At 50.8% G+C, this 27903-nt stretch overlaps 2 protein-coding genes across 2 annotated transcripts; one reads left to right on the top strand and one right to left on the bottom strand.

Moving 5' to 3' along the window:
* The first annotated feature begins 308 nt into the window (after window positions 1-308).
* On the top strand, window positions 309-6472 carry MCL1 (MCL1 apoptosis regulator, BCL2 family member). The gene is made up of 3 exons (XM_081968054.1): window positions 309-1000; window positions 2954-3201; window positions 3635-6472. Exons 1-3 carry the CDS (start codon window positions 352-354, stop codon window positions 3749-3751), a joined length of 1014 nt encoding a protein of 337 aa, XP_081824180.1. The 5' UTR covers window positions 309-351; the 3' UTR covers window positions 3752-6472.
* A 10851-nt stretch (window positions 6473-17323) lies between these two features.
* RFX5 (regulatory factor X5) lies at window positions 17324-26799 on the bottom strand. Its single transcript, XM_081968405.1, has 10 exons — window positions 26402-26799; window positions 25002-25126; window positions 24138-24171; window positions 23887-23969; window positions 23447-23566; window positions 23138-23258; window positions 22899-22976; window positions 22238-22436; window positions 21850-21938; window positions 17324-21358 (listed from the first exon to the last, which is right to left on the bottom strand). Exons 2-10 carry the CDS (start codon window positions 25112-25114, stop codon window positions 20231-20233), a joined length of 1965 nt encoding a protein of 654 aa, XP_081824531.1. The 5' UTR covers window positions 25115-25126; window positions 26402-26799; the 3' UTR covers window positions 17324-20230.
* Window positions 26800-27903: the final 1104 nt, after the last annotated feature.

Below are 27903 nucleotides of genomic sequence, written 5' to 3' on the forward strand. Positions count from 1 at the left end.
GAGACGGCTTGCAATGCACGCCCCCCGCCTTCCCTCTGGGAGAAGGGTCAACCCAGGACGCTACGGGCGCCCGTGGGCGCCGCTTTGCAACTCTGCACTCCAAATTTCCCCCTCCCGGAAATCTTTCCCCCCCTCCCCATCCGCAGGGCGCTTCCATTCTTCCCTCTTTCTTTCTCTCTCACCCCCTTTTCCCAAATGGTCTCGCCCAATCGGACCCGCCCCCTTCCCGTGCGTCGCCGGCGTCGGCCGCGACGTCACGCGGCGGGCGGCATTTATAACGGCCGCTCCGTGCGCGCGCCACTCCCCTTCTCTCGAGACGAAGGCATCGCGCGCGAGGGCAGGTCGGCCGCCATGTTCAATAAGAAGGCGATGGTCTTGTATTGCGGCGGCTCCCCCGGATTGGCACCGGCCGCCCCTCAGTCTCCCAGCGGCGGGGGCACAGGAGGAGGAAGCGGCGCCGGAGGCGAGGGCGGCCTGGCTCTCCTTCCCGGCGGCATCCGAAGAGGCCTGGTCTGTGGGGGGCTGGGCTGGCCTCCCGCCGGCTGCGCTGAGGGGCCTCGGGCGCTGATTGGCGGAGAGCTTCGCGCGGGGCCCCTCGCGCTTATTGGGCCCCCGGAGGCGGCGGCGCAAGCGCTGATTGGCCAGGCGGCGGCGCCCCCCGAAGAAGAGCTGAACGGCTGCGAGCCCCAGCCGGAGAGCCCAGCGGAGCCTCCCGCCGCCTCCTCCTCCTCCTCCTCCTCCGCCGCTTCCTCCCCCGCCTCGCCCGGGGACCCGCTGCGCCAGGTGACGCTGCAGCTGGTGGCCTCCTACTTGCGGGAGGCGGCCGACCAGGAGCCCCCCAAGCAAGACGGCGGTTGCGGCGGCGGGAAGTTCCTGCAGGGCCTGCTGGGCCGCTTCGGTCCTTCTGCCGGCGGCGAGGCGGAGACGGCGGCCCGGGCCCTGGAGACGCTGCGGAGGGTCTGCGACGACATCCGGGAGAAGCACCAGCTGGCCTTCCAAGGTGGGCCGCCAACCCCCCCTCCCCCCCTGCTGCACTGGTGCTCCTGATGGGCTTTGTAGTCCCAGAGGGGCCTCCTCTCCCCCCTCGCAGGGAAGGATGGGATTCGGGCTATGTGTGTGTGCAAATATTGAGAAAAAAACTGCAATGCAAACTGAATTACTAGTTGGTCTAGTAATCCCCCCCCCCCATTCCCCCCAAAAGGACAGCAAGCAGGAGATGGGATTTGGGGAGGGGGTGAAAATATTGAGAAAGTGCCATGCATCCAGAGAGTTGGCCTAGTCAGCCCCCATCCCGGTCTGGGACGACATCATGGAGAATCTCCAGCTGGCCTTCCCAGATGGGCTGCCAATCCTTTCCTCCCCCTGCTGCATTGGTGCTCCTGATGGGCTTTGTAGTCCCAGAGGGGCCTCTGGGGAGTGGATGGAATGTGGGCTGTGTCTGCGTGCAAATATTAAACTGCAATATAAACAGAAGGTTGGTCTAGTAATTCCTTCCCCTTCTCCCCCCACCGAAAAGGACAAGCAAGCAGGGAGGATTGGGGATGAGATTTGGGGTGGGGGTGGGGTGCAAATATTGAGAAAGTGCCATGTATGCAGAGGATTGGTCTAGTTAGCCCCACTCTGAAAAAGCATGGGATTGCAAAGGTGCAAATATTAAACTGCAATATAAACGGAAAGCTTGTCTAGTTAGTTCTCCCCCCAAAAGGGCAGCAAGCAGGGAGGCTTGGGGAGGGGGTGCAAATATTAAGAAATTGCAATGCATCCTGCTGAAAAGGCTGCAAGCAAGGGAGGATTGAGGTGATGCAAGATACGCAGGAAGGGATGTAAAATATACTTTTTTTCTTACATTCAGGGGTTCCCCTTTCCTCTCCATCTGCCCTCTGCTGGGGAGGGGTGAGTTGGAGAGGAAGGGGCTCTTGTCCCGGATTGGCTGGAAAGCAGCTGCAACTCTGGTGGAGCCCACCCTGGTAGCTGGGAGGCTGTGTGTGGCCTGGGCTGCTGCAGGCCAGCCTGGCTTCTCTCTTTCCTTCTCTCCCCTCCCCTCCTCCCCTTGTTTTTGCTGCAAGCAGTCATTGTGAAAGTATTAGCCCGTAGCAGAAAGGAAATTGCACTTTGTACTGTGGGGGAGGGAGGGCAACCTTGCAGACAGGCAGAGATGGAAAAAAAATTTCTCATTATAGATTAGCTTTATCAGTGGCTCGTATCCTGCTGGGCCCAGCAAGCGAGAAATAGGTCATTGTAAACAGGGTGGTGTTTAAAAAAAAACACAGCAGAAGCTTCTCTAGCTAGCCAGGGTTTTTAATTTCCTTTCAGTTGTGCGTTGCCTTTGGAGTGATTTTAGTAAAGTGTTTGAAGTTTGGCAGCTTTTGAGTTTTCTTGATCAATGGGATGGATGGTTGCCGATGAGTTTCCAGGGTGATGTACGAGTGGGCAGCATCCTGGGCCATGACAGGCAGCCACAGAACAGGCAGAGGGCTGGTCTCTACTCCTACAGCACAATAGTATTTGGCTGATTCGTTGAATACCCTGGTAACCAATTTCATCGGCACCTGCTTCCTGGGAGGCTTAAAGCCTTCTGAATAATCCACTATCCCGCAGGGACTCTCCTCACCTGAATTCAAACTTCCTGAAGCTTTGAGATATCGACTGGGGAATCCAGTTCTGCCTTAGCCTCTTACGTGGCACCATTTTGCAAGCTGAGCTACAAGTTGCATCCTCCTTTGCTTGGGAAATCACTGGGGCTGAGAATTAGACACAGTACACAAAATCACTGTTCCCTTTTAGTTCTAGTTGCTATATGGACTCTATCAGCGCTGACCATGTTTCTGGGGGGCTTTCCCCCCCCCTGGAAAAGACAAAACCAGAGGTTGCTTTCAATATGGTTTTTTTTCCCTCTTTGACCTTTTTGTGGCACTTTGCCTAAAGCCCTTCCTTCCTTCCTTCCTTCATTCAGGAATGCTGAGGAAAGTGCAGATCGACAAAGCCGACGACTTGAAGCTTATGTCGGAAGTTGCAACGCAGGTTTTCAACGATGGCATAACAAACTGGGGGCGGATTGTGACTCTCATTTCCTTTGGTGCCTTTGTTGCCAAACACTTGAAGAGCATAAATCAGGAAAGCGGCATCAACACTTTGGCGGAGATTATCACGGAGGTGCTGGTGACGGAGAAGAGAGAGTGGCTGCTGCATCACAACGGCTGGGTGAGTAAGATTCCTGGCCTTTGGGAGGTTCCCTTGCTTGTTACGATGGAGCTGGTGGTAGTGGTGGTGGTGGGGGGACTTCAGCTGTCCAGACACAGAAATACTGCTTAAAAACCTGGATTATGGGGTGGGCCTCATGTTAACTCAAGATCAAAACAGGAGCTGGTGTTCCTTGACAGTGATTGCATGACTAGCCTTCCTGTTCCCCCAAGAAGGTTTCTAGAGGGGTGGGCTTCTGGGGTTTGTGGAAGACTTAAGTTCTCCTCAGAAGGGGTTTGAAATAAGAGGTCACATTCGATAGGAATTCCAATTAATTCGCTTCTCTCTTCGCGCAAGGCCTGCTTTGCTTGCTTTCCGCGGGTTTTCTAAAGCTGCCAGGTGCTGCTGTTGCTGCCTGTGTCAAAGCCATTAACGGTACCGTTCTTTCTTTTAGGAGGGCTTTGTTAAATTCTTCCATGTAGAGGACCTGGAAGGCAGCATCAGAAACATTCTGGTGGCTTTTGCGAGCGTGGCTGGCCTAGGAGCGAGCTTGGCTTACTTGATCCGGTGAGCCAAAAAAAGGGGGGGCTCACCCGAGTGGAGCTTAGCTTGGGACTAACTGCTCTGTTCCTGCTGTGAGTAGAAAACTGAGCTGTTCTCCTCTTGCCGAGCGGGAAGCGGGACAGCTGGAATTTCCCAAGAAGGACTCCTATGAACTGTCCCGGGATCGAAGGCAGCCCAGGAAGGATGTCTTACAAATGGAAGCCGCTTTTGCCAAGGGAAGAAACGTGGGCACTCTGCTTCACTCTCGCGAAGCTAGAAGGACCGTGCAGGAGGAGGTGCGCTTGGACTGGCAGAGGAAAGACAGCTGGATGCACTCAGCAGTGAGTGATCTGTTTGCACAGGGCGACAATCGTGCCCTTCCGTCTTGGAGAATACCGCTGGGGCTGAAGTACAAGGGGCATTTGGGCCCAGTGTTGTCCTAAACACTTCCGGGTCATCTCTGGGAAATGCCTTTAACTGTTGGCAGGTGCCGGCAGTGTATTATTGCCCCATCGCTGAGAGAAAAGACCTGGTGTCCTTCAGCCGCCTATCAACACATCGTATTCTAAAGGGCTGACTGTATTTTTTCATTTTTTCATCTTTCTTTCCACTGCCCTCCTTTTGAAAGCGTTACACTGCCATTAAGCGTGCCCCCCACCCACCCCTTTGGATCACACTTAGCTGCTCCCTGCAGTGGAGCTCAGTCTGCAACCGTGATAAACTTCATTTGGGACCGATGAAGCCTTCAGAATGCGTGCACTCTTGAAGCAGCTTTATCTTTGAGAACGATTGCGAAGAGGTCTTGGTTTTTTTCTTAAAACATGATCGGTTTGGATTTGATTGGACTCTCGATTGGTTTCCACGCACCCCCATCTGCATATACTGGGCATTTCAGAAAACCTTCGCATCCAACAAGTCAACAAGTTTATCCATGTGACTGCACTGGCCAGCTCAAGACTCTTCTTTTCCTTCCCTCCCACCCTCTTGGGAAGAAAAAGGGGCCCTTGGGGGTTTTCCATCGCCCTGCTTTACTTTTTTTTTCTTTTGATTCCCGCGTTGAGCTTAAAGGATGCTTTTTTTTTTAAAAAAAAGCTAAACTTGCACATGAATGTCATTTGTCCTGTAAGAAAGCAAAATAACATGCGTGAATTAGCAGTGTGAGATCTTGTGGTACACAAACACACACACACACGCACGCAAATATACTAATCTGGGCAGCTTCCTGGGTGTCCTCCAGGTGTTTCTGGAGGATGCCTGATGGCCTTTTCTAAACCCTTGAGGATGAAACAGTTCATAAGCTGAGTTTTCTTTGGTTATTTTACCCCTTTTATTCAGGAGAATGGCTTCAGTTCACAGGAGCAGGAGTTTTAATTTACAGTCTAGAATTGCTTTTAGTTTTCCCTGTGCATCAGTCTAGACCAGGAGTATCCAACCATAGGCACTTCAATCACCGTGGATTTCAAATAGCTGGGGGATTCTGGGAGTTTTGAAGTCCACAAGTCTTAAAGTGGCCAGGGTTGGACACTCCTCTTGGCGAGGTGCTGGAAGATCTGCTTGTTTACATAAACCGTCTTAATAAAAACCCCTTCAGTGATTCTCACCAGGTGAGGAGGCCCTTCTGTTAATACAGAAACCCGGAGTGTTTGTTTTCGTTTTGTGGCTGAATGATTGCCCCTTGTTCTTCCTTTCCTCCCTCTTTAATGTTGCCAGGCGATTCGTTGGTAGACTAGGCTTAAAACCTTGGCCTGGCTTTCCTTCCGCGGAGACGGAGAGGCAGGGCTGGAGATACACTCTTAGAATAGAACTAGCCAGCTTCAGGGATGTGGGATGAAGCCTTGTTTCTTCATTCAGGCTGGTCTAAATTCTGGCTTGCTTGGGGTCTGATCTGTGACGTGCACCTCCTTGTTTCCAAAAGGCTGTTCTGTGAGCACTTGAGCTGATTCAAAAGGCGTGGCAGGGATGTGCAAGGAAATTAAAACATTCCATCCACACAAGTTAAACTGCCCCCTTTTGTTTGCCCCAGAAATGTGGTTGAGAGAGACAAACCAAGAGGAGGCTAGGGAAATATTTTACATAGGGACTAACAGAACTAGCCTATTGCAATGCCTTGTGGGGGAGTATGCAAAGTTTTTCCTTAGAAATATGCAAAATGGCACTTCTCCAAAACTCTGATTACAAATGCTGGTGCCCTGTGTGTGTGTGTGTGTGTGTGTCTCAGCTGGGGTTTTCTTGTCCAACCAAACAGGCAGTGCTGGAGTTTCCCCATTTTCACAGGATTGCAAGTGAGACCTGGTGGTCTTCCTTCCTGTCTGACCCCACTTTGACTCAAACCCCAGTAACTGTGAATGTCTCTCTCGTGAGAATCCAGAGGGAACCTTTTATATTTTAATAAGGACCCTGAGCCTGGGTTCCTTCTGACTTCCTGGCAGATCAGGAGAAGCAGTCCCAAACCATGGGGGTCCTCTTGTCATCTCCCTTGGCTGCTAGGCTACTGGCTTAACTTCTCTTTTTGTGATAGGGAAGTAGGGAAGAGTTGCATGTAGCGAAAGCCAGAGAGAGGTTTATTCTGAAATCCTTAACTTCAATAAACCCCAAGTTTGCCAGCAACATGGAGGCCTTACTGATTCCTACCCTGCCTGCCCACATCCCCCCCCCCCCCAGGCAGAATCACTGTTTTGCAACGTAGCAATGGAGTGTTTAATATATGTGCTTGAATGTTCCTCTGAATTAAATTAATTTAACCCTTCAAGTTGTTGGTAAAGTTTATCTATCTATCTATCTATCTATCATCTAATCTATATATATCGGGCAGGTTTCCCCTGTCTTCTTAGAAAGTCCTGCTTTGATGAAGCAGAGGAATGTGTTTGTCTGAATATCGCAAATGTTCTTTTGGGAATTGACCATAAAAAGTTCGTGTATTGGTAGATTCTTAATCCAATGAGGTTCTTTGAAGCATTCCACACACACAGCCCACTTCCCCTCCAGCTTGTACTGCTCCTTGGTGTAACTGACAGACTGGTGCCTTTACCTTTACTCTGATATTGATAAATTTGTCAGTTTTGCAATAAGTAGATGGGTGTTCTGGAAATGACTGTTGGGTGTGATGCGGTGACTTTTTTGAGCAAAGGTCATATCCTTCAAACAAAGCAAATGGCAGAATTTCCAGTCCCTTGAGAGGATGCAAGTTGGTTCAGCTTTTAGGCAAAAAATAAAGATTGTTTGCTCTGCAGCTCAGAAAGATTTACCTGAAGCGATCAAGGGCGGTATTCACCCTCATGAATAGGAGGAAACCAGATTAAGGAACTCCAGTAGCAATGACACGACAACCATTTCCCCTTTCTGCTTTTCATGGGCTCATACACCCAATTCACTGTGGAAGAGTCAGTTCTCAAGGTGTAAATGAAGAGGAAAGGAAGAAAAAACCACTTCAATGGCCGTTGGCAAAGGAAAGAACTGATGTGTTGTTTTAGGACTGGAGGGGAAAAATGTTAAACTTCAGGAAGAACAAATCATTCAGGACTAGCTGCACTAAAGTCAAACTGCTTTCGAATGAGGCTTAAATGATTTGGTGACACACTGCAAAGTGAGTCACTGAAGAAGACCCTGAGCGATTGGTTGTTGAAAACATTGTTAGGCCTCCAAAGAAGCTGAACAATATTTTCTCTTTCATAAACCGGTCCCTGAACGGAGCTTTGCTGCTAAAATACCCACCCTCCTTAATCTCTGAAAATGAAGTTAATTAAGTCTTGTTGTTGTTAACTTCACAGGTTCTGTTCTTTCCCCTCCCCACGATTTAATTAAAGCCGATGAAAATTGGGGCTTGGGCATTAATGAAACACCTGCTTAAAATCCCCACTTCTCTGGATTTCCTAGCGCAGATCCAAAGTAGAGATGGGGTGGAGCCAGTGTTGTTTATCCTGATGAATTCCCATTCCTTTTATTGGGGAAAACACATGGGGGGGGGGAGGCTGGCTCCTCTGTAGAAGCTCTCTGGGAACCCTGTGGGTGGCCTCTTCCATTTCCCGGGCTCTGGTCCCAAAACTTCCAGCAATACCCTTGTTAGAATTGCTCTAGAAAGCGAGGCGACAATGGACTTAGAAAACCGTATTGTTGTTTTGTAATGGAAAGCTGCGAAACTCCCACTTCCTGGCCCCTCTGGCTTTTAAGAGCTCCCGTGGGGGTGAGGGTCTAAAACCCCAGCAGATGGCTGAGCTCAGCCTTCTCTGCCCAAAGCCCAGGCTGTTTCTCCCCCCCCCCCCCGCCCCATTTCCCTTTCTTGCCCCCTTGATCCGGGGTTCAAGACAATTCATAAAGGATCCCCCTGTCTCTTTCATGGCGGCTTTAGCACAGCTGCTTTCTACTTTCTGTTCCTGAAAGGCGCGGAGGGGGGAAAAAACACACACACACCCCATAGCTGGGTAAATGTTTAAGGCCATTCTTGTCTGGTGAAGTCATTGCTGGTGGCTTTTCCTGTAATAAGAGGCCTTGCAAATAAATAAATGAAAGGGAAGCTTTTATCCCAGGGAAGGGAAGGGCAGGGAAAGGAAGAGGGGCCGGGGCGTCAGCCAGTCCTCCAGCACAGCTGCCTCCAGAGAGGGAAGCCTCCCCCTGCTGGAATTGGTTCCCCCCTTTAGCTTTAGTCTGGGTTAGTATTTCCCCGTGGGATTCATTACTCCTTAACACCCCCCCCCCAAAAAAAAACTTTAATTCACCATTTGATTTGTTTTCAGGATTGCTGATTGGCGTGTTTTTGTTTTAACAAGTCTCCCTGCTTTCTTTCTGATAGCAGAAGTCAAAAGCAGAAATGAGACCTGCGTTGGCCAGCTGTTCAGGGAAGTGGCCTTCCAGATCTAGCAGACTCCATTGTCAAATAGTGGAAGATTTCTGCTCGAAGTTCCTCTCCCAAGAGCCATTCAGAAGGAGCCGTGTTAATTCATCCCGGGGTTTGTGTGTGTTTCTTTGCCAGTTCTGCCTTTGCTCTTCTTCTCTGCAGTAGCCTTTTTTGCATCCCACAGCCCGCTTCCTCGGCTAGTCGCACAATACACAAATCCTCACTGACCAGCCACAAGGGCTGTTGCCTTCCCCTAATATGCCAAGTCGCAAACGGCACATGGGGTGAAGCAACAGGCCCCCAAAGTTATAACCTGTCATGATTTGGTAGTGTCCCCCCCCATCCCCCCCTTTCTTTCTTTCCTTCTTTCTTTTTCTTTTGAGACCTGGGATCTCCTTGTCGCCAGATCCTTCATCCAAGCGATCCCATGTGGGGGCAGGATCCCCAGGGAGATAATTCATAAACCGTATGAATTAAACCATATGTGAGCCATATCGGCTGGGTGTGTACACTGTACAGAAAGCCATAAAACCTGCCTTATCAGCCACTGTGGGCCATTCTTGTGGCCTTGCCCTGTGTTCTTTCCACATATCTCCAATATGTCATAAATTCATTAAAGTTTTCACAGTTGCCCAGGGTCAAAGTGCCCCCGGGTGAGCCCAGTCCAGTTGCCTTTATCACCAGAAGTGATATTTGACCATATCTCAACTTTGCTGGGAACCGAAACTCTCCTCTCTTGGTCCCTCCCAAACATAGCTTGAAAAAACGCCAAGTTTTGGATTCATTGTGAGAGAAATAAAACTTCTTTTATGGTGGTTATTTTAGTGTTTCTTCCCACGGAGAAAAAGTTTTTCTTCCTTAAGCAAACTCGATTCTTCCTAATCTGAGAACGGACGGAAGAATTTGCAATTATTTGGGGTTAAAGTCCTTGCTGAACAGACTGTCTTTTGTCTGGTTGTTTTCTTTCTATTTTGCTTTTGAAATTGGAGATGTGAAAAGGCAGGCCATGAAGTTCTGCTGATAGGGTTATCTATGCACCTTGTCCTTGAATTGCTGAAGCAAAGGCCCCGCAGTTTCCTTGTTGTGTATCTCCCTTTAGTGGGAAAAATCTGAAAACGACCGTGAAACTCTTACAAGGAGATAGGATTTTCTCCGCAAAGATGAGGGGGAAAAGCCATTTTAGAGCACATTTTTGCCACTGGGTCTGTTCGGAGGGGACATTAGTCTGAATTCTAAGAAATGGAGTCCCAACACATCTGGATTTCAAGAAGAAACATCTCCGTAGAATGGAACACCCAAGGATCAAATTGTTTTGTGTTGATGCGTTTCAAAAACAACACGTCATTCCACAATTGTGCATTAAATCCCTTTTAATTCATGGAAAGTTGTTTGGGTCAGACGGAGTCCGCTTTCAACCCCTGTAGAGAAAGCCTGAAAAACTTCAGGAGAATTTAGTTGGGCTACTTAAATACTAGGATCAACGGCTGGCAATTGTGATATTTTAATAGGCTCCAAGTTGATACCTAACCCAACAGAAAGGCAGGCAATTACGTCGGTTTCAAATTCTCGGCTTTTCCTTGAATTTACAGGAATTAGAAGGACTTCTTTTTCTTAGAAGTTTTCAGGCAACATGGGAAGACAACAACATGGCCTTCCATTTCGGGGAACCATCTCAAGGCAGCTTATCAGTCAGACTCAGGAGGCCCCTACTAGGAAGAGAGGAGGGGGGAGAGGACCCGGCCACATTGCGGGCACCGTGACACTGCAGGAAACTCACAAGCGGCTCAAGACGGCAACCGTTCGGTCTGCTCAAAAAGTGTGAACGGGCACAGTTGCCATCATCGTTCCTTTGCCATCGCCCGGCCCAAGGTCAGGAGGAGCCGAGCGCTCCAAAAGGGGCAGCTACCCAGAATGCAAAAGAGGGCACGCGGTGGCAGATACCATATGCTTTGCCCCACGCCCAGGATGGGCCCCGAGTCAGCAGGGGTGCGAAGGCTCTCTGCCTCCATTACATCCAGGGCAAAACTTGAGTTTTCACACTTATCCTCCCCCCCCCCCCACTTCTAGCCTTCCATTTCCTGTGATTCAGGAAATGCGACGTTTCAAAAGTTCCCAGCTTGGTTGCACTTCCTGCTCCCCCGAGTGGGTTTTTTTCTCAGTTTCATGCGAGTTTCTTCCCCGCTTTCACTCCTGAACCGCAAAGATGACGGGCGTTGGGAGAGAGGTGCCAAAAAAACCCGGGCAACTTTTTTCCGTGAACTGAGAGTGGAGTTTTTATGTCTTGGAAAGGCGAAGATGTTGGAACCAGGTGTCAGTTGTGGGTTCGAGGGAGTCGAGCCTGCTTTTGTGATTCCCTGCCATCTGTTCTCCAACAGGCCCTCCCTCTGCCCGCAGCTGGCTGCGTCTCAGGCAGCTGGTCCTTCTGTTTTGGCACACGGACAGGCTCCGTCTGTTGGGCACTTCCTCCTTGATGGGGGAAAAAAAATCCATCTTTTGAAAGATGATCACTGGCTTGGACTTGTCCATGCAGAGAGCAAGTGTGCTTGTGTGTGTGTGTGTTTGTGTTGCTAATTGGCCAATAATTCTGCATGATAGAAACCCTGGGTGCCTAGAATATAAACATAGCTGGCCCTTGACTTACAACCCTTCGAAGTTAACAACAGCACTGGAAGAAGTGAATTAGTTCTTCACACTTAACAACTGTTGCGGCATCTCCATGCTCAAAATTTGGATGCTTGATCACTGCTTCATATTTGTGACAGTTGCAGAGTGTCCCCTTTAAGCAGAACTCACTTAACGAATGTTTCCCTTAGCAGCAGCAATTCTGAGCTCCATTGAGGTCGTAAGTCGAGTAATATGCAAGTCAAAATATGAACCAAAATGGCGAGAAGACCCCTTGAAGGTGGATAATGTGCTTAAAACCTCCCTTTAATGAAATCTGGGGGTCCCCCTCCACACACTCGTGGGCTCCATCTCCCCATCTTGTCAAATACAGTTGCTCTCTTTCCAATCACCGCTAGGATCACACCAGTCGTGAGCTTGCAGAGTTGCGAGGGTGGTCTTAAAAGTTGCCAAGTCGGGAGGGGAAGGGGAACCGAGGGGTCTTGGTCCGGGACCTCTGCTTTTTTCCGTTGCAGCTCGAGAGAGAAATGCAGTAAGGTGGCCAGGCGTGACGCCAGCCAGTAAAAATTCAAGATGCCCTCGAATCGAACAATTGTGCCAGGCAGGAGAGAAGCAGCTTGCGCCGCCTTCGCCCGACTCCTGTTTTCAGTCCACAAGCTGTGAATGGAACTGAAAATACAGCTGTGGAGACCAATTAAACCCGGGGCTGCAATAAAAGCCGTGCCTGGCCGGACCGGTTGCAGCCAGCCAGGTTGACCTCTGTGTGTGTGTGTCTGCCCACTCGGCCTGTTCAGGCATAAAATGCTCAGCCCACCCTGGCACTTGATGCCCCCTTCCTCTGCACGTAGGCAGAAGGACCCCCTCCCACTTACGACCACGTGAGGCCTGGAATGCAACCTTTGGGTCTCCTCCCACGGCTGCCTACCTACGTGAGCCTGGAGATGAATTGGGAGTGGGGTGGGAGGGTCCTGCAAGAGTTGCTTTCCCTCCCCCTCCCAGCCAAGGACCCTCATTTCCCCCTGGGGAGGGGGGTTTATTTCCTCTCTGCAGGGACCCTCCTCTTAAAACGTGTTTGTTCTCCGCATGTTTTCCTCTTCTCTAAACTTTGCAAAGTTTACAGAGCAGTCGTGCCTCTAATGCCTCTGTGTGTGTGTGTGTACGTGTGTGTGTGTGTGTACTTTACATCCTGTTCTCCAGAAAAGGAGCTTTTAAAGTTAAGACAAACTTCCTCCACCAAGGAGGCCCGGCTGATTTGAGACCCACAACGTCTCAGATTGGCTTGTTTTGAAATCTGTTCTGTGTCGCTCCCACGCCTTCGCTTGGATTGCTGATCCTACGGGATTCTCATTGGCTGGTTTGTCTTTGTAAATACCACCCAAAATAACTTGGATTTCACCTGGTGCGTTGCCCAGACCTAGGCTGTCGTTAGTCGATTTTTTATTACGAGATGTTGGCAAAAGTGGGTTACTTCCGGTGCCATCACCTCCTCTCTCTTTGATCTGCTATCCTCCGTTTCCATAATCTGAAAAGTTGGGTGGAAATTGAAATGGCCATTCTCAGCCCAAACACCCCAATATTACCCTCTCTTATTTCCTAAACCTTTTCCAGCTTCTTCCTTAAATCTCGCCCTGTCTCCCCTTCCTTCCCTAATTCACAAGGCTGCTGGGGAAGTTAACGTCTCATGCTTCAGCTGGCACAAACGCCACCTGCCCTTTGGGCCAACGGGGAGTGATTCATCGGCCCGCAGAACAATCTGTTTCCTCCATGCACAAATATTTGGGCTTGCTCTTGGCAATGGGAGGGAAACTCCTGCCTTCCTTTTCAAAAACACCAGAGGATCTCGGGATTCCTGTTTGTTTCTGCGGCCTTCAAGCCAGCGGTGATAACCGAAATGTGGTTGTTGAGTAGGAAACCGAACAAAACAAAGCTGGATTTAGACCAGGGAGTCCCTGCCCCGGATAATCCTTCCCCACCCTGGGTACTGAATGAACCACAGCTTCATCTACCAATTCGTCACCCCAGAGGTTGGCAAAGCAGTCGGTTCAGCCAGGTGTGGAGAAGTGGACTCAAGCACACCTGGGTACACCTGCCATCCTCCCTCCCTTCCCTCCCTCTCTCTCTCTCGTTCTCTCTGTATCTCTGTCTTTCTCTGTCTCTCTGTTTCTATCTCTGTATCTGTCTCTCTCTCTTTGACTCTCTCTGTGTATCTGTCTCTGTGTCTCTCTTTCTCTCTCTCTCTCTCTCTCTCTCTCTCTCTCTCTCTCTGTATCTGTGTCTCTCTGTCTGCTCTCTGTATCTGTGTCTCTTCAACTCTCATCCCCAGCATGCTCAGCCAGGGTACAAGGGACCCAGCCCAGAACAAATTTAGGCAATAAATTGGGGATTGCAACTGAAGCCCATTTTTTAAAACCACCATGGGCCTTTCCTTGCTGCACCACTCAGTTCTTCATTGTACCCAGAGCTCTCTTGTGTTTTCTCTCTCTCTCAGTGGGGTGCAAGGAGCCCAGCCATTGGTGGCTTATTCTACCAACCTAGTTAAGCCAGGATTTGGTGGCCCAGCCAACAAACCAGATTCCTGCTTGGACGTGCGGCAGAGAGCCGCAAAGGAGCTCCTTGGAAGGGCTTGCTCAGGGCCTCCAGAATGAAAAGCTGGGAGGCAAAACCGGCCTCTTCCACAGTCGAATCGCCCTTAAAGAACCCATCTTGGGTCATTCCTATTTTTGAGGGGCCTCTCCTCTCCTGCTCCTGGTTTCAAGACCCTGCGTCCCTGTGCAGGGTCCGTCCGAGAGGAGACGCTGTTCCAAGGCTGCCTCTGATCCCATGTTGGATTCCAGTCTCCCCCACGCTGAACGCTCGCCGTGCAACGTCAGATGCTCCGTGACGAGGCTCAGGAAGTCTCGCTGTGGGCGAGATAACGGGTTTTCCGCGAAATGTTTTTGCTGCATCCGGCCCTGTTGCTGGGCAGAAAAAGCCAGGCAGCCGGCGGAGCGAAGCAGCCCGGCCCTCTCTCGGCCAAGGAGCTCCTTCCCCTTCGGATTTTTCCGCAGAAGGAGGGCTTTTTTGGAGGGGCTTGCTGTGACTCAGGAGCATGAGGACTAGGAAACTCAGCTGGCCTTGTAAACAGCATGCACCGTCTTCTCCCTTTTGTTTTGGCCTTGCCTTGAAACTGCCCCCCTGACTCCATTCCTACTTTTCTAACAGACTTTTCAATCTGCAGCAATGAAGCTTTTGATGGCAGGAAGCACAAGGGGCCCTTGTCCTGTGCTGAAGGAAGGTTTCCTTCCCTCCTCTCCCTCTTCCTTTCATCTCCCTCTTCTCTAATCCTTCCCTTCTTTCCTTCCTTCTCTTCCCTCTTCCCCTTTAATCCTTTCCCTTCCCTTCCTTCCCCCCTCTTCCCATCTAATCTTACCTTCCTTTCCTCCCCTCTAATCCATCCATCCATTCTTCCTTCCTACTTTCTCCTGGTGAATCTCACTCAATTCTGCTTAGCCTTCACCCTTATTTCAGTCGCAGGGCTTAGGAAAGGGTTACCACGTTGGTTCAGGTGGATTTTACCCCACTTTCCAAGCGAGAAGGGATGGACGGCCAAGACCAAGAAACGGGGAGGCCGTTTCCCTTGAATCCTGCTTGGGTTTTTCCCCTCTTGGGGGGGGGGCTGGGATTCCGGTTGAAGAGGATTCCGGACCTCACAGAGGATAAGGGCCCAATGTCCTCTGAGCCTGACTGCCACGGTGCCCTGTCTGTGGGGCTTTCCTTGATGGCTTGATTTCTGCTTGAGCAACGATAGGTCGGAGTTTATAACTTTCAGGCCGGAAGTGCTGCCTGGACAAATACATTAAATCGGTGTGTGTGTGTGTGTGTGTGTGTGTGTGTGTGGTGTGGTGTGTGTGTTTTTGCAATGGGCCGTCTTCATTCAAGAGTCAGCGTTTGTCCAAAACCCACTTCCTTTTGGCAAGGTTTGCTTCTGCCACAGCTGTCTGGACGTCTTTTGGGCGTGAAATGAGGAAACGGGCTCTGTCCTTGGGGGAAGTGGGAGGGCCCGGCTTCAGCCGGAGGGAACCCAATCCAAAATTGGATTGGAAGCAGGAAGCGTGGGGGGGGGGGGAGGCGCCCAGAAGCTCTTTCGGGCTCACCCTGGCACTCACCCTTCAAGGGAGGTCTTGACGTCTGCCACATGGGGGTTGCCCTTACTCTTCCTCAGGCCCAGACCGTGGGTGGGGGATGCCCCAGGGCTTTGGTGATGGGAACAACAACGGAATTTGGGATTTGCTTTCCTGGTTCCCCCCAGAAGGACTCTGGATTGGCTGATGTAAGGCAGAGATTGAGAGAGGGGATTGGAGTCTGTAGCCGATGATCTGATCATCTTTGGGAGAGTCTTCCCTTTCACCAATAAAGATCAGGTCTCTAGCTCCACTTGTCCATAGGATATCTTTGGTGCCACTCCCCATTTTTTTAATTTTTGTAATCACATCATGTTCTCTGGCACCGCCGTCTGGGCAACCTTGAGGCCCAAGGATCACGGAGTCATTCAGGGCTGGGGACCGTGTTGCTCTCGGGGGGGATCTGGATATTTGACACAATCTCCCGGGCACAGCGGATGATTTGGCTCCCTTTCGAAAGCACGGATCTGAGTTCATTCCCCTTTCAGTCTTGCACAATCACAGCTGGGGTGTGTGTATAGGTTTGCGACGCCTGGATTTAGCAGCCTGGAGTCGTAGCTCAGGGGTCTCCCTCGCCTTCCATTCCCCCCTCCTCCCGTGTCCCTTTTAAATCTCTGCTGAATGCACAATCACGAGGACTAGGATCTTGACGCTGAGCGGTTTGTGTGAAGGGGCTCCAGGGAGCAAGCTGTTCCATTTGGATGCTCTCCACTTTGAAGAGGATGGGATTGGAGCATTTTTTATAAAATAAGCGCCTTAATTGTTTCACGATCTCTGGACTCAGCGATCTGCAGGCCTCTTCCTTCCCACTTGGGCCTTGCTCTGCTCACCCTCCTCGGAATATCACAGTCTCCTTGGAGATCCCCTGGAGTCAGGAAGGAATCCACCTCTTCTGGCGGATCCGTGAGAGAGAGAGAACTTCGAGCCACCCCAAGCCGGCCTGGGGAAAACCTCACTCAAGCCCTCCCAATCCAGATCTTTGACTGACGCCCAAGTGGCATCTTTTCCCCTTAAAAATCCGTCTCCGAACTAGAAAACTATTCGTCAGCAATCCAGAAAAATAAGAGAGTTCAGATCCTTGAAAAAGACGGAGAAGCATCGTGGGTTTTGGAAATGACGTGGTTTCCTCTTTGGTGCCTTGCGAGCTGCACTAAGCGAACCTGTTCAGCACTTTGCTAAATCAGGTTTAGACCCCCCCCCTGATCCTGGTTAGCAGACTCCCCCCCCCACTCCCTCCCTCCCCACCCCCCCAGTATGTCTGGCGGCGCTCATTCCTAGCATTTTTCTCCGCTTGGTAGTTCACAAGGCGACTAAAAAAAGCCTCATTGTTCTTGCCAAGCCCTGGGTGATTCGCACACGTTGTCCTCCCTGTGGGTTAGTCAGGCCTCAGTCATCTTGTTAAGAGAACTCGTGGGGCTGAATGTGAGGGGGGGGGGGGAGAAGAGAAGATTGCTCTGCATTTCTTAATCCTTGTACCTACAGGAACACCCCCCCCCCCCCACAGGCAGACCACCTAAACCAGTTTTGGTTTCAGCAAACAAAATTTTGTCTGTCCCCCTTTTGAGTTTTGAAGCAGGGACGGGAATTTCTCACATTCCTGGCATAGCAGCCCTGAACCTTCGCTACCTAGAAGGCAATATCTACCTTTGGCAAATTGCTTTGGGCCCCAAGCTGAAATTCTGCCTAGCAAGAAGGGTTAAGAAGAGCAACTCAGATGAGACCTGGAGACCAAAACATATGAAGAACAGAATTTGCAGGCTTTGGGTTTGGCCCAAAGTCTAGAGAAAAGAAGGACAGGATAGCAGCCTTCCTAATACTTGTGGGGCTGCCCCAAAGAGAAGGGGGCCCACTTATTTTCCAAAGCACCTGAGGGCAGGACAAGGAACAACGGACGGAAACTGACCAAGGAGGGAAGCAACTTGGAATTAAAAAGGAACTTCCTGACAGGGAGGACAATTCACCAGTGGAACAGCTTGCCACCAGAAATTGTAGGTGCTTCATCACTGTAGGTTTTTAAGAAGGCGTTGGACTAGATAAGACGTGTTCAATCTCTAGTCTGATAGATGGAAAAAAAGTTCCCAAGCCGAGGTTTGTCTCTGCCCATCCCGGAGTGGGAGTGTGGGTTGGATCAGGAGCGGGGGAAAAAATCCAGTATCAACAGTCCTCCTTTGTCCCTTCCCGGTTGGTCCAAAGCGAAGTGAATTGTTTGAATTTCTTCTGTTTTGAATTGGTTTCCAAGGCGGAGCCTTTGCACAATGCCCCGAGATATAGCTGGCCTTGGCTTAAGGGCAGCTAAGGCAACAAAAGGGTTTTTTTTAAATTACATTTTATAACGAAAGAGAAGATAGATCTCTCGATTCGGAGAAACAGAAACAAGATAACGGTGGGGAAAATAACTTTCCCTTCGATCGGCATCCTTGTGCTTTGCAGTTGGAAAGTACAAGTCGGGAATGAGCTGAGCAGCTGCCAACGGGAAACGCCCGCACTGACTTATCCCTTAAGCAAGATAGACTGCTTAGGAAGCTGGAAGCTCTGTTAGTTATTGTAGGATCTTCTCTTCTTCCAGCCCTTTTCGCAATTGTTCTCAACACAATCCCAAGTTCTGCTCCTTGGGCACTTGCCATCGGTCTCTGACGCCCGATTTTTGCAAAAGTTGCAGGAATAATTTCCAACTCATTCATTCTTCCTGCCCAGCTGGGCCGTTCAAATCCCCCCTTTTCTACAAAATATCTGGGCAGGTCCAAGTGAGGGGGCCCCTGGCTTTGTGTCCTGCAAATGTCAAGGGTGGGTGGGCAACTCGAGGCTCTCAATGACCGATGGACTCCCAATTCTAGGAATGGAAGCTCACAGATCGCCTAAAGGGGCCAGAGTCACCCACTCTTGGTCCAGGTGGGACAAAACCCGGTTTTGATCAGCGACCCAGCTTTGCAGCCTCCGGGGGTGGGTGAGGAAAACAGCCAGCGTCTTTCTGAGCTTGCTTGGTTTCCAGAAGTGTCTTTTCTGCATGTCGGAACTTGCCTCCCCCCCCCCCCCCCCGTCCTCCGACTCCGGGTTCAGGTATCAGCCAAGCAGGAATCCAAGTCCAGAGGCTTGTTTGCCTTCAATCTGGCAGGCCAACCGGCCCTGACTCAGGAGTCTGGAATGCGTCTGCCCAGCACATAATGTCCCAAGCAGGCCTGGCTGGATCTGGATGACTTCAGCAGCCCTCTGGTCTTTTGTTCCGTTCTGTAATTCCCGGCAGCAGGAATGAAACAGACCAGGCGTTTTTCTTTATAACGTCCCAAGCAGGCCTGGCTGGAGTCCTCATCGGAGGCTTGGTGTGAGCCCTACCCAGTTTTCTTTTACAATCCATTGAGGATCAGAACTGAAGCAGCTTTTCGGATGGGAAGTGAAACATTTTCAAGGAGAAACACACACACACACACACCCCACAAAAAAAGTTGAGTTGCCTTTTGAAAAAAAAAAACCGCACTTTCTCCTGTTCCCTGGGCGTGTGCAGAGTTGCTTGGGGAAGACACCAGGCGAGGGCGGAGCCTCCTCAATCGAGAGAATTCAGTTCTGTTGAGTTTTGCTGAGGTTTTTTTTTTTTCCATATCCTGAACTCCCGCTGGTGGAAATGGCACGTCTCTTCTAGCCCCTGCCCGAGTGGTGTCAAAACGCAACACGATCACGTTTTTCTTTTGTCGCTTCGTCCTGGTTTTGTCCCATGGCTCAGTCCGAATTAGGAACGGCTGGATGGCCAACACCGTCCAAAGCGAAGGCTTAGAACTCACCTGCTGGTGTCGCAGCGACTCCTAGTGGTCAAAAAGAGGCAGTGCCTTTGCGACCGATGCAACGACACAACCCGAGTCTTTTAAGTCGTCTTGACTTGGTGGGCTAGTTTATGTAGCTTTCTTGGCAAGGGCACCAAAGGTCTTTCGTTTTGACTCCCTGGCTTTCCTTGTGGTCTCCCATCCTTGCACTAACCAGATCTTGCAAGTTCAGTCATGTCGGGCTGAAAGGTCAACAATGCCTAACTGGGCTGGTAAAGAATAAAAGCATATTTTCATCTCCTGGGCTCCTAACGCTTTCCCAGGTGAAAAAGTTCCCAAAAGCCAACTTTGTCTCTGGCTGAGGAGGATGGCAGGTGTAGTCCAAGGCTGAAATTGAGGGAAGCTGTTCCCTGATCAGGGACGGGAGGCAGGGAGATCCTGGCCTTTCTCAAACTTCCTAGGCCAAGCAAGAGCAGGGATTTTGTCCTAATTGACAAAAGAAACGGAGTCCTTTTTTAAAGAAAACAAAAACCCTCTGTATCACTTTATTCAGGATTTACAGACAGAGCAATAAATGGAGAAGAGAGGGTTAGAGGAAGGGACAAACGAGGCAAGCAAAGACTTCCAAACAAAATTGAGCGTGAAATGAGACGGCGGTGCCTGTTTTTTAAACTTCAGCTTGGAAGCGACGCAAAGCACGAGGAGAGCAAAATCTTTGGGATGTTGGCTGTGAAATGATTGTCTCTGAAACACAAAAGGCTGCTGGTGTCCACAGGATTTCCACACGAAATGCCACGGCCCCCTCCCCTCCCCCACTAGCCCCCTCCCAGGTGAAGCATAACCCCCAAGTGTCAAGATCCAAGAATGGAAACGTCTCTTCGTTCTGCCTCGAGCAACTCTGCTCTTTTCCTTCCCAATATCTTGACTCGGTCACTGCTGTTTCGCAGACCGGGGCCCCGTCTGAAAGCCCCCCCCCGCCCCCCCGTTTGCATTTCCCACCTTTGGGAAAGAGAAGCATCAATGTTCAAATGAGGTTGGGTGAAAGTGCCGTGCCGGCTCATGCTCTTCCGGATTTCCTTCCTGCACGCGTGTCGGGTTGGTCTTTGGGAGGACCGTGAAGGGAAGCATCAGGGGGAGGGGGATCATCGGGGGCCTGGTCTTGTGGCCTCCGAGCTGCCCGCGGCCTCCGTCGACTTTTCGCAGTTCATGCCAATCCGCTGCAAACATCCCGGTTGTGCCCACGAGCTCGAGGTTGTTGGATAGTCCCTGGACAGCGGCAGGCGAGATTTCATAGAAAGATCCGTGGGCTGCATGTCGGGTTCATAGCTGTACATCTCCGACTGGTCCAGTGGCGGGGACTCTCTGGGACCCCATGCGAAGGGCGGCGGGATGAAAGGACGGGGCTTCGTGGTTCGGATGACACTGAGGTGGTACGGCAAGATCTTCCTGGGAGGAACCACAATGGGATGCCTGGCCTCGGGTGGCCTTTCCTCTCTCGGCTGCTTGGGGGCCGGTGTCTTGACCTCCAATCCCGGGGGGGGCTCTGCTTGGGAACTCTCTTTTGGCAAGTCCTGGGGGGAAGAATTTGGAGCAGCCGGGGGTTCTTTGCTAGCTACCGGTACCACAACGGGGTCTGAATCCTCCTTGCTTTTAGACAGCTCTTTTCTCAGGATGGTGTTCTCCGCCACGGGAGGCTCATCCGGCTTCTTCCGTGGCCGGCCACGCTTCTTCTTCGTGGTTCCCTCCTTGGGTCGGTCCGCTGGCCGCTTGGTGGGGCTCTTGACTTTCTGCGGCTCACACTGGCTCCGCTCAGCTTCAGCACTGGACGTTCCGCCGGCCCCACTGGAGATACTTTTGGGCTTCGGCCGGTTCTCGGCTACGGGTGGGACCGCCACGTTTATAACTGGCACCATGTTGATGACTGGCACGGCGGCCGGCTGGCTGACCAAGCTGGTGGGTCCATTCACAGCCGAGGCTAGCAAAGCGGAGGGGGGTGCCCCCACGGAGAGCGCCATCTTGACCGTTCCCGCCACCTGGGTGGGGGTAAGCTTAGGAGCCAGGATGGGGTGAGGAGAGTGGACAGCCGTCCCAGGAGACACCACCAAGTGGTCCCTGGGCTGGACTTGCACACGGGGAAGCAGCAAAGGGAGACGGGCCACCAAGGCGTTGACCTGCGGGCTGCTGGCCTTCTTGGGAGGAACCTCTGCCAGCTTCTTGGCTTCGCTCCGTGGGGAGGGGGCCGAGGCCTTGGGCGCGCTGTCTGGTTTAGCCTGAAATGCAAAGATCAGAGAGGAAGGATGAAGGAGGCCCATGGCCCGTCCAGCTACTCTGTGGGGCTAGTCTTGAGGGCCACAGGGGCTTCTTGGACCCCTGTGTTGAGAAATAACAGAGCTGGGAAACGGCGGTGTTTGTTGGCATGCCATGTCCTTCGCGCCGGGGCTGTGGGTTTTCTAGAGGTTCCTGGTTTGATCTTTTAACCGCGAGAAGGTCTCCATTGCACACAGTTTGTTGGAGCTGATTTATACCAAGTGGTGTAGGGTTTCCTGCCTAAGCCGGGGGTTGGACTAGAAGACCTCCAAGGTCCCTTCCAACTCTGTTATTCTAGAGTGAGTTTTTTTTTTTCATACTAACATTTCAGAATTCCTCGGTCTGGTCCACTCGGCCTGTCTCCCCACCGGGTGTTTGCGTTTCTCCTGGGGTGGGTAATTCCCATCCCCCGCGCACATTCACATACATACAGATACACACCAGAGTCTCGTACCTGAGGTTGCGCTTTGGCAGCATTTTCCGCGGCTTCCGGCTCGCTTTTCTTTGGGGGAGGACGCTTGCCCCACGAACTCTCGGCCTGTTCTGTAGCCAAAGACATTGAACCAAAAGAATATAAGCAATTCAGGGTTGGGGGAATATCATTGGTGCCATGATGGGGGGAAGGGGACAGCCTCCGCCCCAAAGAGGACCCCAGAGTGAAGCCACGAAATCTCTCAAATTTGGCCCTGCTGTAGGAGGCATCTTCCAATCACCACCCCTGAAGGGGGTCAGGATCAGGACACCAGCAAAAGGAAGCCCTCCCTCCCGCCATTCTTCAGAGGGTCAGGCTCAATTCTGGCTAAAACGCGCAGCCGATCCCCGGTCCCGTCTTGAGCTCCCACCTGTGACCAGGGTGGCCGTGATCAGGTCGGCGTGGGCTGAGCGGGAGCTGATGAGGTGCTGCTGCAGGAGGTACTGGGCCACCTCCACGATGCTGTCGAAGGAGCGCTTGAGGATCTTCTGGGCCCAGTTGCAAGTCAGGGCGCAGGCCGCCTCCACCACCTTGTCGTTGTACGGGTGGGTGGCCTCTGTTCGCTCCAGCTGCAGGGACACAGAATTGGCCTCAACCGTGGATCGGCTGCCACCCACTCCCCCCCCCCCCAAGTCTCAGAGGTGGGCTGGCAAAGGCACACAGGTGTGCACCGCAGCTCATCTCACGCCAATGGCTGGCCGTCACGCACACGTATGCACCAGCCCACATCTTCCACACGCCAGTTTCCCTCTGCCCCCTCCCCTCCCCCTCCCCGCCGGGCCACCGAGCCATAAAAGTTGGGGACCGCTGCCCTAAGCCATTTGACCATGGTTGAAAACCACTCTACTCCAGCTGTATTATAGCCGGGAATCCTGAAAATGGTTACAAAAGGATCTGCTTGGAAGGGCCTCCATGGAGCTAAACGGATCCTCCGGCTGCAGGGATGAGGTCTGGCCGCCTTGTCCGTCTCGGTTTGATCTCCGTTCCCAGAGAGCTACAGGGGATTGGTGAGCGATCCCCACACAGCTTACGGTCTCGGTGTCTTTCAGGTCCAGGCTAGGCAGGGGAGGCATGTTGACCACCGTTTTGCGACGGATCCCACTATAGCAATATGTTGGAGGAGAGTTAAGGACCAAGGAGGCGGAGCAGCGTTGGACGTTTGGTTCCGAAGGGCCGGATGAAAAACCGGGGAGGGCGGAGCCTCTTGGGGAACCCCTCCAAGGTCATAAACAGGGGCTTCCCCCACCACTCCCGCATCATGGGAAAAAGGATATTTGGATTGCCCGCGTCCACCCAATCTTCTCGCTTTGATGTTGGGAAAGATCTCCCGGATGATCTTGCCAAAATTCGCCGCGCTCAGGGAGCGGCAGCACAGGTTGTCGCAGTAGCGCCTGCCGAGAGGGAGACGAACGGCAGCCGTGTTTTCTTCCAGGGCAGCAACCGCCGGCATGGCCTAAGCGGCCCAGGACTCTGAACCCGCCAGGCCATCTTTGGGGGATGCCAGAGGGGTCCTCGTGCCAGAACGGCCAGAGTCCCCCCTCCCCCGGGGAGAAAGGCCACAGATCTCTGCACTACTCACTTGTAAGCATCGTACACGTCTTGTTTTGGCAAGCAGGTGTCGAGATACTCCTCCAGGTGGTTCCGAATCCAGGTACAGGCATGCATCTGCTCTGCTGAATTGAGAGAAGTGAGGTCCAAGCTGGGGAAAGAAAGCAATTGGATCAGAAAGAGAACCAGTACCTTTCCTTCCATCTCTTCCTCCCAGCTTTCTCTCTCTCTCTCTTTGTCTGTCTGTCTATCTATCTTTAACTATCTATATCCATCCATCCATCCATCCATCCATCCATCCATCCATCCATCTATCTTCTTCATCATATATCTAATCTATATCCTCTCTCTCTCTCTCCCATCTCCCCCCTAGAGCGACTCCAATGTCTTCACCCCTTCACACACGCTCAGGGACCACAAAGTCTGCCAACCTTAATCCGTAGCATAACCAGAAGCTTAAGGGGGGTTCACCTTTTTTCTCCTGAGCTTGGCCCTGAAGGCAGCTGAAGGTACAGGTAAAGTTTGGCGTAGTCTGAAAACTTCTGGACATCTTGCTGTTATGGACAGAAGAAAAAGAGAAGGAGAGAACTGAGGATCGAAGGGAAGTGAAACCCAGAGATTGAATCTTCAATTTAGTGAGCACCCCAAATGTTTTACCTGCCATTTATATTATTGCAAGAAACGCCCTGAACGGAGTCCGGGGCAGATACCAGATTACTTACCAAGATGGAGTCGACTTTGGTCTGGACAGGCTTTCTATTGGAAAAACAAGAAAAAGATATTTACGTTGGCAAAAATATGCTTTAAACGGAGCTCAGTACCTAGAGAGTGTAGCCGTATGGAATGGTTTGGGATGGAGAGAAGGTCTCAGTCTACTCCTGGTGGCCTCCCATCCCGGGACTGATCAGGTCTGCCTGCCCTTAGCTAAGGATTCACTTGGACAGGGCAATTTATCCAGTGATCAATCAAGGGGACCTTTTGTGATCTGAATGACTCTCCTATATTTTATCCTACAAAGCTGCTCCTGGTCTCTAAAAATAGCCCTGCAATCATCATCATCATCATCATCATGATATAGCGACCCCATAATCCCTTTCAGGGTGGAGTCTGGGCAAAGGAATGGAGTTAGCAGAGTGTTTCAATGGCCGGATGCCCTTCCTGTCGCCAATGCAGAGTTTTGTTCACAGATATATTCTCGGTGTGCCCAGAGAGAGAAATATCTGCCTCTATCTAGGATCAAACTCACAGCCTCCTGATTGTGAGAACTCCACCTGTAGCCCACCACACCACTCCTAAAAACACCCCCTGCAATGCTGCCTCTAATCTCTGCCAGCCTCTCCGTTCCTCCTTTCCTTCTCATTTCTCCAGGCAGGGAGTTTCACAGATCGAGCAGAACATTTTGTGGGCAAGTGCTGACTACGCCGGCCCTGAATTTAACTGCCCCCCTTTTAAAAAACACAACTGCACTGTGCTGCCTGTGCCCTCCTCGCCTTCCGTAACTGGACCCGCTTGTCCTGAGTTTCTGAGACAAAAGAAAAAACCCGAAAATCACGGCGCGAGAGAGAAATAAAAGACCTCCCGCTTACGAGATGGTGCTTTTTAGCTTCTGCAGCAGGGTGCAGTCGCCCTGCACGTCGCCCTCCAAAATTTCGCTCCCGTTTTCCAAGATCTTTGCCAGCAGGCCGCTGTCGTCCGCCATGGCATCGGTGTCCTTAAACGGGAAGGAGAAAACGACGCTGACCTTATTAATATCCCAAGCAGGCGTTTTATTTAATCTTTATATGAAACCTCCGGCTTCCACCCCTGCATATATATATTGCGAATTATCCTAAAAATACGAGTTCCAGGTGTAGTTATAAAAGAGGAAACAGACATTGTGATTTCCGGAACTTTAAAATATATTGCTCACTTAGCTTTCGTTAGCCACTGCTAACATCGTCAGAGTGAATCGATTAATAGTGTATAAAGGCAGGTATCTCTTTAATGGTTTTTACACTCTGACGATGTTAGCAGTGGCTAACGAAAGCTAAGTGAGCAATATATTTTAAAGTTCCAGAAATCACAATGTCTGTTTCCTCTTTTTTATACACACACACGCGCACACACACACACACATATATATTTAAACCTCCTTACTTTACTTGCCAGCCTCGTAAATCTTGTGGCACGGAATAATAGTTTTCAATCAATGGAAGATTTGGAGGAGGGGGCAAAGACACTGATCGATACCCGGTATTGGGGGGGGGGGGGAACTCGGCAGAAATAGCTCAGAACTTCAGAAAAAGGGGTCTATTTTCAACTTTATTTTCTCCTTCATCTTTCCCAACGGTTTTTCTTCCTCCACTGAGTCTGGCAAAAGAGGGTCGCCTTTAGCCCTCCTGACCTGGATCAGTTTTCTTGGCTGTGCCAGGCAAACATCAGCTTTGCGTTTCCTTTGCAACTTTCTTGGGCCCTCTTGGGCATTTTCTGGGTGCAAGGCCCCCACCTGCACCCCTCGGGCAATTTTCCTGCGACGAGGAACCATGGGAGAGCCCCCCCCCTAAAGGAAAGACTGTGGATTACCGCAACTTGGGTGGCAATCAGGTTCCAGGAAGAGGGAAATTCAAATGCATTTTTAAAAAATTCTCTGGAGGAGAGAAAAGCTGCAGCTGCCTGGAAGAATAATAAAAGAATCCAGCTGCAGCTTTTGAAACTGGGAATTCCTCTTCCCTTCCGCAAAGGAGTTTTGCAATCCTGGTCTTTTTTTAAAGAAATACCCTTCTCTGGGTGCTGCTTTAAAAACCCCAACGCCGCCTTTTATTCTTTTTAGCTTCCTTTTCCTCCTCCTTTTGTGTCTCCCAGGAACAACTGCTGCGGTTTTATTTTTGTAGTTCGTTCCATGCAAAGCTTTGCAAATATATATATATTAAATGCAAAGCTTTGCAAAAAAAATACCCCCCCCTCCTTCCAGCAATTTCAGGTCGTTTTCCGGATGGAATCCACTTACCTATTTCCTCCTCCCCGGCTTGCAATTCTTCGGCCTGGAACGATTTGCTCTCCTTTTTAGACCGCGTGATTAAATTGCAAAAAGGAAAAGGGACGATTTTGCACGCCGGGAAAAAAAAACCCACATGAAATATAGAAGAAGACCCTCTGGAGGTGGCTGGGACCCTCCGAAGAGTTAGCAGATCCCCCCGTTTGCTCGAGAAGGATCCCGAGAGCAAAATCCCGGCCGCCTTTCCGCCCCGCCACGAATCTCCTCCACTTTCGGTCTCAAAATAAAAGAGAAAAAGAAAGTAGCTCTCGGGCGGGAGGCAGATTCGCCTTTTCTTTTTCCCTGATTGGCCAGCCCGTTTCAGTTCTGCCTGGATACTGGCCGGTGCTATAATGCAAATGGCTGCCTCTCGGTTTTCCACCCGGATACAAGCCGGCCGCGGCCGCCGATTGGTTGAAGGGGATGGGAAGTCTGCCTGGCAACATGTTGACGATTGGCCGGGACGCTGTCAGTTTAGAAACGAAGTAGGAAGAAGGACAAACCATTCAACATAACAACTGCCCAAGTCTATGCCCCAAACACTGGTGCAATAGAAGAGATATTGGAATGCGGAATAGGATTAGAATGGGATGGGATAGAATAGAACAGAATAGAATTCTTTATTGGCCAAGTGTGATTGGACACAGAAGGAATTTGTCTTTGGTGCAGATGCTCTCAGTGGACATAAAAAGACAAGATACATTCGTCAAGAATCCTAAGGTACAAAACGTAATGATAGTCACAGGGTACAAATAAGCGATCGGGAAACAATATCAATATAAATAGTAAGGATACAAGCCACAAAGTGACAGTCCTGCAGTCATAAGTGGGAGAAGATGGGGGATAGGAACAATTAGAAGACTAATAGTGATAATAATGCAGCCTTAGTGAATAGTTTGACAAGGTTGAGGGAATTATTTGTTTAGCAGAGTGATGGCGTTCAAGTAAAAACTCTTCTTGTGCCTAGTTGTCTTGGTGGAAGAGGGTGAAATTGACCTGCTCTATGAAGCCCTACAGCACCTTATAGAACTAACACCCCAAAATGATGTCCTTGTCATCATGGGGGATTGGAATGCTAAAGTAGGAAGCCAAAAGATAACCGGAATAACAGGCAAGTTAAGAAAAGCACTAGGCCACTCAGGTCTGAACTAAATCTCCGATGAATATTCATTAGAGGAATTAGATCTGATAGACAGAGTGCCTGAGGAACTATGGATGGAGGTTCACGATATTGTACAAGAGGTAGCAACTAAAACCATCCCAAAGAAAAAGAAATTGCAAGAAAGCAAGATGGCGGTCTGAGGAAGCTTTGCAAATAGCTAAAGAGAGAAGGGAAGCAAAAGGCAAGGGAGAAAGAGAAAGATGCATCTGCACGGTTTGAAGCCAAGGAGCTGTTTTCTTCTCTGCGTAGGTTGGGACTACACCCCCCATCATCCAGGGCTGTTGTGTGTTACAATCAAATGAAGGATTCCATG

This window comes from Natrix helvetica (assembly GCF_964273705.1).
Source record: "Natrix helvetica genome assembly, chromosome: 16".
NCBI lineage: Eukaryota > Metazoa > Chordata > Lepidosauria > Squamata > Natricidae > Natrix > Natrix helvetica.

What these genes read in the sequence shown, in the direction of transcription:
- MCL1 (XM_081968054.1), top strand. Translation starts at nt 352, where the DNA reads ATGTTCAATAAGAAGGCGATGGTCTTGTATTGCGGCGGCTCCCCCGGA. An exon ending in GCACCAGCTGGCCTTCCAAG is followed by an intron (nt 1,001 to 2,953) that starts GTGGGCCGCCAA and finishes TCCTTCATTCAG; the next exon opens with GAATGCTGAGGAAAGTGCAG. An exon ending in TGCTGCATCACAACGGCTGG is followed by an intron (nt 3,202 to 3,634) that starts GTGAGTAAGATT and finishes TCTTTCTTTTAG; the next exon opens with GAGGGCTTTGTTAAATTCTT.
- RFX5 (XM_081968405.1), bottom strand. Translation starts at nt 25,114, where the DNA reads ATGGCGGACGACAGCGGCCTGCTGGCAAAGATCTTGGAAAACGGGAGC. An exon ending in CCAAGCTCAGGAGAAAAAAG is followed by an intron (nt 23,567 to 23,886) that starts GTGAACCCCCCT and finishes TTCTTTCCCCAG; the next exon opens with CTTGGACCTCACTTCTCTCA. An exon ending in CTGCCAAAGCGCAACCTCAG is followed by an intron (nt 21,359 to 21,849) that starts GTACGAGACTCT and finishes TTTGCATTTCAG; the next exon opens with GCTAAACCAGACAGCGCGCC.